Source organism: Myodes glareolus, chromosome 5, assembly GCF_982192425.1.
Source record: "Myodes glareolus chromosome 5, mMyoGla1.1, whole genome shotgun sequence".
Lineage (NCBI taxonomy): Eukaryota > Metazoa > Chordata > Mammalia > Rodentia > Cricetidae > Myodes > Myodes glareolus.
This window is the reverse complement of record NC_142030.1, coordinates 84,245,417-84,259,243: the sequence shown is the minus strand read 5'-3', so window position 1 is coordinate 84,259,243 and position 13,827 is coordinate 84,245,417. Positions and strand designations below refer to the sequence as shown.

Below are 13,827 nucleotides of genomic sequence, written 5' to 3'. Positions count from 1 at the left end.
ATTCCTGTAAAGTTACTAGATATATTAAGGATGGTTGATTGAAAACCTTAGGCTGTTCCTCTCTAACCTTATAATGCAATGCTGAAATTGGTACTCCTTTAAATTCCTCTGTCTTATTTGAATATCTTTGTGATCTGTTTTATTAAGCTTTGTTAAAGGCCTGTATCTTGACACTCAAACCAAGCAACTCTTAAATAGCTAAGCCAAGAATTAACAAAATGGCAACAAGGATAAGCAAAATGAGAATTAACAGCATATCAATTTCAGTTAAGTTTGTTATTCCTTCATTTACTTGTTACATTTTTTAAAACCATGCATTATATAGTCATACAGAGACATAACTTTACTGTAAATGTGCTTCCCATTTTCTTAATGTGTAAAAAACTCTCCCTTTTAGATAATTTCTCCCTTAAAAAATTCCTAGTTTTCTCAGCAAACATGCCACTAGTCATGATGAAGATTGTAGGATTATTTTTGCTCCATAGAATAGAAGAGTAAACGTTTGACTGGATTTTAAGATAGCTACCCAATTTGGCTGTAGTCCAAGAAGGGGTTTCAGGGACAGTCCATTAGGAGAGAAGACAGGTAAACCTGGACAATATGGGGGGTGGCCCTGGCCATGTGTAGCTCCAGCTTATGCCGGTGGCTGCAAAGCCACAGGAAAACAACTTTTTCATGAATTTGCATTACAAACATTGGATGCCAGATTATAATTGATTTTCATAATAAAAACCCAGAGATAAATATTGGGGTTCAAGCTGAAGATCAGAAAAGCAATATAGCCAACCACTAGAAGACTCTTACAAAATATTCAGACTGAAAAGAGAGTAAGTTCCTGTCTCGTCCCATCTTCTATTTCTTTCTAGTGCTGGTTTTAAAGGTGTGTACCATTCAGTACACACCCGGTACACAATGAGTGCCTGGCCTCTATGGTTAGCTAGTGTGACTGCTGGGATTAAAGGTATATTCCACCATTTCTTAGCCTGTATGTTTGACTAGTATGGCATGTTTTTCACTCTTATCTTCATGTAAGCTTTACTAAAACACAAATAAAACATTACTACACACAACCCATAGTGACAAAATGACTCCATATATTCTTCTATACTCATAAATCAGTGCCTTACTCAGCTGTCATCAGGGAAGCTTTGCCCTGCAGCAGTTAGGAATAAATACAGAGATTCAAAGACATTATATAGAAACCTTGGAACACTTCAAGGTTTGTCCTGGAGTGTCTCCATCAAATCCCTCCCAATCTGACTCAAGGAATCATGCAGAACAGAAAGTGGAAAAAGTATAAGAAAAAGAAGACATAGAGGATACAAAGAAAAAAATGCCTTCTAAACAAACAAGATTGATACAAACATGAATTCAAACATGCATTCAAAGAAACTGAGGCAGCATTCAAGAGCCTTGATGGGTCTTAAATAGGGTCTTAGATCTAAAAAAAGAAGGTGACATACACCCACATCCTCAACCTAGAAACAATCTCCAAATGATAAGCATTTGTAAATAAAAATTTAGATTTTTGCAAGAAAGTATCACATGAGAAGCAAACTATTCTTAAGGGTAGACTGCATAAAACAAACTCAGGCATCTTTGGATGTTCTTTGTCTATAATGTCCTTCTAGGGATTTTTTTTAAAACTCCATTTTATTTTTATTTTGTTTTTGATATTACTTCATTTTATTTATATTTTCCTTTTCTTTGTTTACCCTACAGGTTCTTTGTATATATTATGCTTTCTAAATTAGTGCATTTATGGGATTCCTGATTGTGTGTTTGAGTAGGGCTTTGGGTTTCTGTCAGTTTCTTGTATTTTCTTCTCTCCTTACCTTGAAATTTTTAATCTCATTTCAACGTGGTTGTTTTGTTTTATTATTTTTCCTCAAAGGCTGTTTCTTTTCTAATGAAATACAAAGGGGGATTTGTGCAGATGGGACAGGAAGTGGGGAGGAACTGGGAGGAATAGATAGAGAAAAAGTCATAATCAGGATATAATATGTGAGAAAATAATCTGTTTTGAACATAAGGGAAACATTGTTTCAAGAACAACATAGATATAAGGAAATGATAATCAAAGAAACTATCCCAATATTCCAACTGATTAAAGAAAATGAGGTATAAACAAGACCTCAGTTGAAAGGAGATTCTTTAACAATCTGTTTACAAATGTTTTCAGCCTACAGCAATGGTTTTCAAACTGAGTTTTCCAGGAATTCCAGAAAGACATAATAATGAAATCAAGATTTCCCCTCTAGTTATTTTTTTCTATGTAAGATCTCTAGAATGAACTCCTCAGTGTTAAATCATATTCATAAACCTAGTCCAGAAATATTGATGATGCTGGCCATGGAAACACACTCTGGAGACCATCACCCTTTTAGTTTAGCCAATGAGTTTTTAACTCCATCATTTTATTTCAAACGTAAGTGAACTTTATCTTGCTTTTAAAAGTTAGCCTTTGCCCAATATTAAATTTTGCTAGACCTTTTCATCAGTCCTCTGAAACTATAATAAATACACATTGAAAGTTCATCAAACTACCTTTGCATACCGGCTCTCCAACCCATAAGCTATTAGCACATGTCACAATGTTGGATCCATTCATATGATACGAAGGTGCACATTTAAATGCCACTTGTTCACCTGACCTATATGATTCTTTTTCATGATCTGTAGGGATGGCATTTTCAAACTTGGGTAAACTGTCACAATCAGTTCCTGAAAGAAAAACAATATGTCTGGTTTTGTCTTCAGGAAATTGTATGATATATAATATATGAAGCAATAGTTAGGTTCATAGAGACAATAAATACTTCAGGTTTCCCATTTGACTTAGTTACGTTAAATTGTTCTAAATTTACTAAAATGAATAATGTAGGAATGACACTGGATACAGAATACTGGTTACAATTATTGAAATATTTTCATTTTTACTTCCTTTTTTCTCTCATAAGAAAATATGATATTACCCCTCTCTATTTCACTCTCCTCTCTCTCTCTCTCTCTCTCTCTGCTCTTCTCTTCTTCTCCTCCCCCTTTCCTTTCATAATTAACTAAATAAATATCCAACTTCACTCTAAAAAATAAAGAAAGTATGATATATTTCTACTTTTTAGGTTCATCAAATGAAAGTTAACTATAGTTATTATTTTATAATTTTACAAAATATGTAGTTGTAGCAGCATTGCTGCTAAAACCATCACTGTAGTGATGAGCCATTAAACAGCGTGTTTGCGAAGTGTAAGGATGATAATAATTCAGAATATATGAAGTCAAAACAAATAATTGGGTTCAAAGTATAAGATTATGTTTTAACTGTACTGTGTTTCTTTGCCAGCAATAGTAAAGCCTTCTAATATGGTAGAATTATAGTTTACTTTCTTATTTGTGCCGCATATAGGTTGAATTAGACAATCTATTAAAAAAGAATAAAAATAAAACTATACTTTTGCAATTTGGTGGTTTGGGCCACTTTCCTTCTAAACATTTAATAAATGCAGGTCCATCAATAATTCCAAAACCTTCAGAACAATTGTATGTCACTTCTTCTCCATGTGGGTAACTGTCTTGTTCATGAGACACAACACCATGAGGAACTGAAGGTGGAGGACCACAAGGAAGTCCTAAAAATAGCACAATGAGAGGAACAGAGTGAAATAATTCCACATTGCACTAATTCAGAATTATAATATGCCAGTTCTTTGCGTAGTGGTACCAGAGGGAAATGTTAACAAGGAAGATGTGTCGTCACAGAAGAGGTGGATAGTGCATCTGAAGTCCACCTTCTGTTGTCTAGCATCTTTTATACTTCTTCAACACCAAGTAAGGACTTAACACAAATCAGGAGTGGCAAAAAGCATTAAAAAGGAAGAATCTCAGGAAACATAACATTTACTATGGAGGGAGGAGATGCTGAAGAGTTTAAAGCCTGATAACAAATAAAACACTACCACTAACATGAGCAGGTGAAGTCAGTAGACTGTGCATCGTATTTAAAAAGAGAAATGAAAGAGTAAAAGTAGATTTTAAAACAATCAATACATTTAACAAAATCAGGAAAGATTGAATTATGCAAATAAAAATTTATGGTAAAATATATAAATGATTATATGTGGCAATCTAAATCATTCATTCTTCTGGTTTCGATGACTGTAGGTTATTGGCAAAGATTCGTTCTAAAGCCAGAATTTTCATTCTATTCTCACCGACACATCGAGGTGGAGCATTCCACTTTCCCATGTTGCAGGTTACCCCATGCTCCTCAGCCATCCTAAATCCATCATCACAAACATAGCTGAGTGTAGTTCCGTGTTCATAACTTCTGGACTCAAATGTATCTCTCCTTTCTTCTGATGATCTGGGTAGATTAATAGATCCATGGTCTATTTCAGGTGGCCGAGAACATGGTATTTTCACTATATGAAGAACAGAAATGAAATAGTGAATAATAGATTAAAAGTTTACATTGGAAAATAAAAACAGTTTGAATTGTGTCTCCACAGTTTTTATGTTAAGCCCTAGTTTTTCAATATCCCCCCCTTCACTTGAGTTCTGTTCAGTATTTAAAGAAAGAATGTTATAAAATAAGGCATAGCTACTGACCAATGCAATGTGGTAATGACTGCCACGTTCCATTTCTGCACACCATCTCTTCTGTATCCTGTATTAGGTAATTGTCTTGACAAAGAATAGACACTTTTTCTCCATCCCTGTATTTCACTGTGGTTTTCAGCACTTGGGCATTTGGAATCTGTGGTGGAGGAGGGCAAAAATCCTCTGATCCTAAAAAAATATTCAAATTCAGAGTTCTTGAGTAAAGATAGTATTTTAAATTATTGCAGCAGTAATTTTAATCAAATGGCAAGTTAATTATGACTATATAATAATTATGTGTATTTTATACTTCTCACCTGGTACAAAAATTTCTTAACTATTCTTGTCTTTCTTTGAATTGTTGTCAGTTTTTTCTTTTAAGAAGCAAATTTGCAGTGTTTCTTAAAACTTATTTCAATTTTTCTAGCCTTTATGATATTTTAAACAAATTATAAGCTGAAATATATTAAATTAAGGTCACATGGAGATTTCTTTGGAGCTGTGTGTGAATTTCTTTGATGTAATATATTGGATAGATTAAAAGTCCTGAGAGAGTGTACTGATGAAAATGATACTTACATTTAATTAGTATACTAGTGACTTTTCTCATGGCTGTAACAAAATGCCTGACAAGAGCAACTTTAGAAAGGAAGGAAGGAAGGGTTTGGCTTAGCTCATCATGTTGTGCAGTCTTGGCAGCCTAAGTGTGGATCAGTTAGTCGTACTCTATCTATTGTCAGGACATGCACAGAATTAATGCAGATGTTTGGCTTCCTTTTTCTTTTCATTTATCCCAAGACCACTGACCATAAAATTATGCCACCTACATTTAGAGTGAATTTTCCCATCTCTGTTTACCTAAACTAGAAATGTTCTCTCAGTTATGCTTAGAAGTGTTTTTCCTAAGTAATATAGATTCTTTCAAGTAAACAATAAGTATTAATCATTACACTTTGATAAACAATTTGACATTGACTCTTGGTCAATGAGAGTATACTGTATGCTCACAAATGTTTCAAAGTTTGTTATTCAAATAGGGTATCCTATTTATTGTGAACTAGTTAGAGATGTGAAATTTGCTGACATGCATCCAGTATAATGAGCAGTTAGTACTGGCATTAACACCCTTTGAAAAGTTTTTTTCTAAGTCACTACAAAGTCAAGACACTTCAGATTCATCTTTCAGATTCATAATGTGACAGTGTGCTTTATTAGTGATTATTAATGATCTTTTTTTCTATTTCTGCTTAAGAAGAGTAGAAGGATGAGAAAGAAATGAATGCTTGTGTAGTAAATATATTTTCCACATTCTTTAAACAACTAGCTAGTTGTATAGTAAAGAAAAACAATTACCACTTTACTTCACATTATGATCAAAATGAATTCAAACATGATAAAAAACTAGAGGCAACTTCAGTGTGGCACGTGCTATCCATTACAATGTGTGCAATAGTTTTGATTTTGAAATGGTATGGAAGTACTTTAAGTGAATTTTAGTCTTTAATAAATAGTTTAAAATATTGAGTGAGGCAGGCATCCTAAACAGCAGAGATAAATACAAACAAGGAAGCAAAATAATGGAGTGAACGCATTGTCCATTTATTTGGAATTGGAGGTATCATATAAGTCATAATTTTCTAAGTTAACAAATTTATTGTTATAAGAATAAATAAATTATTAGATTGATAGTCCACATAATCATACAGAAGTTCATGGTGATTAATCATAGGCATAGGAAGGGCATATCACATTTATTGTGATAAAATAATTAAATATTATGTAACTCTGAGAGTCATGAACAATTAAGACAAGGGTGTAAATTCATATTGATTAACTTTGCTTGTGTGTTTTAAACTACAGGCCACAAACAAATGTGATAGTAATTTCTAAATCATTTTATATATTGAAAAGCCTTTTTCCAGGATATCTTTTATAATACAGTGTATTCCTTCCTATATGACAGGATACCTTATTCCATGAAATCTCAAAACATGGACACATAAACACTAAACACTACCTGCATGATAGCAATACCAGTTGACATGTCAAAGTGGATATGGAAAAATCTTACAAGGCCCTTTCCCTACATCAGAGGTTCTCAACCTGTGGGACACAAACCCTTAGGGGTCAAATGACTCCTTTTCAGGGTATCTTAAGTCCTTCTAAAAACACAGATATTTACATTATGATTCATTACAATATCAATATTACAGTTATGAAATTGCCATAAAAATATTTTATGCTTAGGGGTAAATACAACATGAGCAATTACATTAAAGGGTCATAGCAAATAGAGGATTGAGAAGTACTGCCTTAGGTAAAGAGCTACAGGCAATTAATGTCTATCTAGAATAGGAGAATTAATTTTCTCCAGGGATGTGTGACTCAACAAATACATTATCGAATCTCAATTTCTTAGTCCTAATCATCTATCCATAGGAAAAACAATAAATGCATTCATCAGGCTGAATTTATGTTTAGAAGTTTTTTATTTGTGTGTGTGTATAATGCATATATTTGTGTATATGTATATATATTACAAACACATATGTGATTATGTGTGGAGAAGAGGTCATGGAATTGGACAGGAAGTAGAGGGGACACAGTATGTGTTTGGGTGAAAGGGGCAAGATAGAAATGATTCGGGATTCACATAAGAAATTCTGAATAACAATTACTGTGTTTTAAGAATTCAAAGCTATTATTGCAGGCAAGAAAAGACTAGAATGATCACTAGAAGACAGTAAAAACAAGAGCTTACTTGTACAGTTTGGTTCAGGATCCCATCTTCCATTGATGCAGATTGACTGTTTATATTCCTGCTTTCCTTTGCATTTGTAATTTATCCTTACGTTATGGTTAAATTTATTCTTATTGGAGGGAGTTATTTCCATATCAGTTGAGTATGGTGCTTTACACTTCTCCAGTTGATCTGGTGCTATGTGAAGATAATTCGAGGACAAATTTAAAACAATTACAAGAAGTGAACTGCTATAATAAAATAGTTATATCGTTAATGTACAAATGGAACTATTATTTATACCTATAAACTCTGCCAACCAAAATTCTCTGGTCACCATACAGAGTGTCCTACAGTGATTGAACTAGATTTCATTTCTTTTACAACTCAGATGCAGGTATATGGGTACCAGACAACTGCAACAGCAAAGGAAACAGACATAGGACCAAACTAGTCCTTCTGAGTGTGGGTGAAAGTTGTATGGCTGGGGCAGACTGTGGGGCCACTGGTAGTGGCACCAAGATTTATTCCTACTGCATGTACTGACTTTTTGAGAACGTATTCTCTTTGGATGTAAACCTTGCTCAGCCTAGATAAAGTAGGGAGGGCCTTGAACCTTCCCCAAAGCAATGTGCCTTACCCTCTCTGAGGATTGGATAGGGGTGGGTGGGAGAGTATGTGGAGGGAATGGGAGGAGGGGAGTGAGTGGAAGCCTTGGATTGGTGTGTATAATAAAAAAAGATAGTTTGTTTTCTTTTAAAAATAAATAAAAAATAAGAAAAAAGACTGGTTCACAGGAAGACAAAAATGCTATAAAGGTAAGTGAAGAAAGACCAATAGTCATTGGGACATGTTGGCTGTGTTATTGATTTGTTTCATAAGAATCTATTACGTGTGTAGAGAAAGGTATAGGCATGGAGAAGACTAAGAATGTATAGTGGCAGAATAAAAATGTTTGTTCTATAAGCTTAATGTTGCAGCACAGCTTGTGATAACTGAGGGGTCATATGAAGGTCACTGTAGGCAGACTAACCATCAGAACAAAGCCTCAGAAATCTGAGCACATGATAAAATAGAATTTTGTAACAGAATGGAGAATTGTTTTCAATTTTGATAGGTCTGACTTTTATGACATATTAATTTATTTGTTAAATAGTTTTAAAACAGATATGTAAATAGGTCTTAAAGTACTGAAGGTAGAGATTTAAAGAAATGTGTTTACTTAGCAAAACTCTAATAATTAATTGTAGAATAATTGATTTACATGGCAATATTTTTTTGAGTTGGTCGATGTTCTGCATATGGGGAGCACATGACTAAATAACACAGGTATAAGTACCCTTTACAAAGGATTCCATTTTTCTCTGACACTAACCAACACTTAAAATTCTAATGAACAGTAAATATTGGGTATCAAGGATATTCTGAAGTAATGACCCAGGAACAGTCTAAGTAAATCCTCAGCTTCAGAGAAAAGTGAATGTAGGCGAAAGATACTTTTAGCTACTCGCTAAAGATTCAGTCACCAAAAGAACGACAGTATGTGTGTGTGTGTGGGGGGGCTTATTAGAGAGGGAAGTCACCCATGGGATAATGTTGTCCATCTAACCCTAGACTTTTTGGTTCTATAGCCAATGAGAGGACCGACAGCACCACCCTAGTGACAGTGACTTCAGCTTGCAGCCTGTAGAATAGGTAGAAAATTAATAAAAGTTCTGGAAAAGGAAAGTTTGTTATGGGAGAGTAGGGAATGGCTGCTTTACACACTTGATTTCTTAGTTTTTCAAGCTATGGAAGGAGATTGCCATATAATAATACCTATGCTATTTGTAACATTGTCATTTCTTTTATGTAAATAAAAATTTATAACTAAAAACTAGATTTAACTTAAGGTAAACAACCATTTACAGATTATATTAATACTTTCCATTTATGTATACACACATTAAATTATACACAACAAAAAATTTGGATACATATCATTTAGGACTAAATTGTTCCAAGAAGATTTCTAACTAAAAATATATGGAGAAATAGCACTTGCAAAAATATTATACGTTATGAAGTATCAATCTGATGCACATAACCTTACCAACACACTGAGGAAGCTGGGTCCAGTTTCCACTAATGCATGAAACTGACCCATGTCCAATCATTGTGAAGTTTTCTGTGCAGTTGATGTTCACTTTATCTCCATGATGGTAGGGAGGAACAGAAAATTGGACAAAGCCGTCCTTAAGTTGAGGAATGTCTGAACATGTTTTCCCCTCCTCTGTAGATAGAAGTTTCACAAATATTTATGATTAAGACATCACATGAGAAACAAAAGTCTCTAAGTATTAGCATTTTTATTACCGACACACATCGGCAACGTTGTCCACTTCCCATCAACGCACTGGATTTTATTGGGTCCTTTCAGTAGAAATCTAGGCTTGCAATCATATTCCACCTCTTCACCATGATCATATCTTTCTTTCTTTGTTTCATTGAATTCCCCATTGAGGAGTTCAGGAGGTTGATCACATGATCTCACTTGACCTATTGCAGAATATTTTGTACATATAAATGAAAGTGTCCATCTTGCAGTCTAAAAATCTAGTTAATGAAAAATCTTATAAGAATTTATTCATCATATCACTTTTTATAACTTTTTATTAAATAAATATTATCTATACTAGCTCACATTTCACAGTTGTAACATATCTATTGAAATAGCATTGAAAGTGTATTAAAGGTGGTACAATGTCTGGTAAACCTGAAAGCTTGAAAGTGCATGAAAATTAACTATCAATTGTAGTTTTGTCAATTATAGTGATTTTCACACTCTCAATATTGTTTAACATAAAGTTGTTCATTTGTAAAACATATTGGCACTGTAGAAAGCATATGATTAATGCTTTCTTTTCATTATTTTTTAGTAAATACTATTGAATTAATCAAAATCTGCTTTCATATAATTTAGACATTCTCTATACAATGTGAGGAAATGACTATGTTGCAAAAATATCAGAATAAGAGGTAACATAGACAAAATGAAAGTTATCTTTGTACTATAAGCTATCATGTCTAATGTTTACATACATTTGGAACACATTTTAAGTTAGGGACTAATCTTGTAAGAGATTGTGTGCTGTTAGCTACATAACAAACAGCTTGATCACGGTTGTCTATGGATATGGTTAAGATTATATATACATATAATTACATTTAGATACAATGTAAGATGGAGGAATATTAAGAGAAGGAAACTAAAACTCTCATTTTTATTTACCCAACGTAAAACAGATACTGACCTTTACATGTTGGGAAACTAGGGGACCATCCAAAGTGGTAACATTGCACTGAATCTGGTCCAACTCTGTATCCTCGTTGGCAAGAAAATTTCAGCAAATCTCCAACTTTATATTTGTCTTTCTTGGGTTCAACAAATAAGTATGGTTGTAGAAGGGGAATGTGGCATTCTCTTTCTTGAAATGTAAAATAATTAGAGTGCATATTTAATTGAAAAGTAGTTTTATCTCTCTCATATACACTCACATGAAAACATTAGTAACCCTCTTGCTTATAAAAATGCTGCATATTACATTTTGTATAGCCCCCAAATTCACATTGAAGTCTGAGAAATGTTTGCTGATGTAATATATTTGTTAAAGAATTGAATAATATAGCTTATTTTTACTAGATATGAATTTCTGCAAAGAATTATTAATGTTAAGTTCACAACTACCATAACTACTCCATTCTGACCACACGGAATCATTCTTTTATAGTTGAAACTAATGCTATACCATATATTTATAACATTTTCAAAGTTATTTCAGTCTAATATATTTGAGAAAGTAGAACAGGCAAAATAATTTCTAATGTATTTGAAGTTAGGAAAATAAAATGAGTGTATTTTAAAATATAAAAGAGCATAAGAAACATATACAAAACCTTAACATTAGAAGAGTGTTTGAATATTTACAACACACTAAGTTATTTTGTTGTACTTTCAACTCTTATTACTAACTGTTAGTCATTCTGACTCAAATTAAGAATGTGTAACATTCTCCATTACAGTTAATTTTTTAAAACTTTTTGACATTGTTAATTGTTACAAAAATAAACATTTCTTTTGTTTGAAATCTCCCTAATTTATAAAATTAAAGATTGCAATTTTAAAAGTATGGTTATATATAAAATTCTTACTTTCAAGAATCAAGTGTTAGAATACCATTAGCAACAGAAATTAAATGGAAGCTTTAAAAGTCATATCTAAAGCAAATAACCAAAACCTCACATTGGGCCTGGCAATAGAACACACAAGAATGGCATAAATATTAGAATGTCTGGAAACACTTCCCACATAATTCCTTTAATATTGATTATTTTAGATTAGTAGAGAAAAATCAGCCTTTAGAAAACTCACAGCTATTAAAAGTCTGGGGTCACTCAGATATTCACCATACCCATTAATAAATTCTAATAAGAAGAGGGTTTTTGGTTAGTAACCAGTTACCAAGGGTGTGGAACTAGATTGTGAAAGTCTTGGAGTTTATTGTATGACAGTTCATCCGAGATTAAAATATCTCATCTTGTGGGGAAGCTTCTTTAGCAGGTAGGTAAAGAACTTTAAATAGGTTCAGGAATTCCCTGAAGGTGGGCAGATTCATTAGGCCCCTTACTCCCAAGTAAACAAGCCAAGCTGATGAGTCATTCTCAGACAAGGCAAGTTGCAAAGAAGATACTCAGACAAGCATAGATGCAAAATAGAAGACTTCATAGAGACCATATCAGCTGCCTGGAAGAAGCAAAAACAAGCCCATCTGCCTGGAAGAAGTTTAAATCAACCGAGTCACTTCGAAAACATTTTCCAACCTGTTTAGCTACCTGCAGGCTGTTCAGTGTATTCTACGTTCCATGCTTCTGTGGGTAGTTACCTAGGCTGGGTGGGCCTTGGTGATACAGCTGTCTTTGAGACATTTCTATTCTTATAAGTAACTCTTCACTCATATTTCAGTAATCCCAATAAAACTCATTGGTCATAAAGCTGGGCTTCGGTGGTATCTGTATGTTGATCTGTCATGAACTCCTTATCTGGAATGTCTGCGTGGATGCCTATATAACATCTCCACAGGAAAACTTTTGTCACATTCATCAATAATTTCATAGCTTTTAAAATTTTATATGTGTAATGCTAAGACCAATGCTGAGGTCGAGGGATAATTATTTTCCAAATGAAGTAATTTCTCTTACACTTACATTCTATTTGAGCACTGTATTGTAGAAAGCCTTAATTTCATACTCTTGAACTTTTTATAATCAGAAGGAAATTAATTGTTACCATTTGTTTAGTTTGAATTTTTTATTTGTGGGGAATTAATTGTTTATGATACATCTTCATATGTCTCCTAGACTAATCTCAAATTCAAGATGTTCATGCTTCTACCTCCCAAATTCTTGGATTACAGGTGTATATCACCTTGCCAGGTATAGACATTCTTAATCCCTTATATTTGAGTTGACCCTTGGTACTGCAAATCAAATTTCTAAATTTCTGATGCTATCCTTTCTGAAGGGATTCTGGCCAGCCTAGGCATGGCAAACATGGCTCTGTCAGGCCTTGCCCTTCTATCTGTTCCCTCTGCTTGACTATAAACCATTAGATTGCATTCCTAAACTACCCACCAAGGTCTAGTCCTTTTTTGGCCTCTTCTTCCTTCTGAGGCTGACTACTAAGTTCCAGCTATCAAAGTATCGATGTCCAACAAAAAGCCCCCTTTTGCTTACCTAAATAACAATCCCAAATAAAATTGTACACCTCATCATGAAGTGTTTAAACTTTCCCACTTTCACAACAGAATTAAGGTTTCAGTTCTCACAGAAGGGCAAACGTGTATCTCTTCAAATAAATGGTCATTCATCAACAAATTACATTCTGAGATAAGGGAAAGAGCACAAGGCCTGAGTCAGCCCCACAATATCTCAAGCATAGTTCCTGCCACCCCCTTGAATCTTACCCAAGTATGTCCAAAGATAAAGCCTCAATCAATTAAAAATATACTATTGAGTAACCAATAATGTTTAAGATGACCTAGCTATCTATGAAATTCCTCTATTCATGCCAAAAAGGAGCCAGCACGCTCCTCTCAGCATAATTGCCATTTCAGACAAGTGAATGATTCTGCATGAATTCTGAAACATTAATAATTCTCTTTGCTCTTGCTTACTATTTGAGTCTGGAGTCTTCCTTCAATGTTTCCTCAGACCTTACAATCCTAACAACAGGTTCCCCTTCTACCTTTATAAATCACCATTTTCCCTATGTCTCCTCTCTATCCAGAAGCAGTCCTTTGTCCTGAGCCAATACTTTCCTTTTGCTTTCAATTTTTTTCTCTTCCAAATTGTCCATCTCTTTCCTTTTTATTCTTCAAATCTGAGTGATATAGTTTTATACTTCAAATCAATAATTCTGATACTGGAGACCTAATTTAAATACCTAAAGG

At 33.7% G+C, this 13,827-nt stretch overlaps 1 protein-coding gene across 2 annotated transcripts in view; it reads right to left on the bottom strand.

The window, feature by feature from the left end:
- Positions 1–267: 267 nt before the first annotated feature.
- Positions 268–13,827, bottom strand: part of LOC148122125 (complement factor H-like) — an 82,943-nt gene continuing 69,383 nt past the window's right edge. For both annotated transcript variants that reach the window (XM_087906450.1, XM_087906449.1), the window contains 8 exons: positions 10,633–10,806; positions 9,695–9,877; positions 9,432–9,611; positions 7,361–7,537; positions 4,609–4,788; positions 4,212–4,421; positions 3,453–3,629; positions 268–2,724 (listed from right to left, as the gene is read on the bottom strand). In XM_087906450.1, coding sequence (XP_087762576.1) covers positions 2,498–2,724; positions 3,453–3,629; positions 4,212–4,421; positions 4,609–4,788; positions 7,361–7,537; positions 9,432–9,611; positions 9,695–9,877; positions 10,633–10,806 — 1,508 coding nt within the window. In that variant the 3' untranslated portion in view covers positions 268–2,497. The remainder of the gene's footprint in view (positions 2,725–3,452; positions 3,630–4,211; positions 4,422–4,608; positions 4,789–7,360; positions 7,538–9,431; positions 9,612–9,694; positions 9,878–10,632; positions 10,807–13,827) is intronic.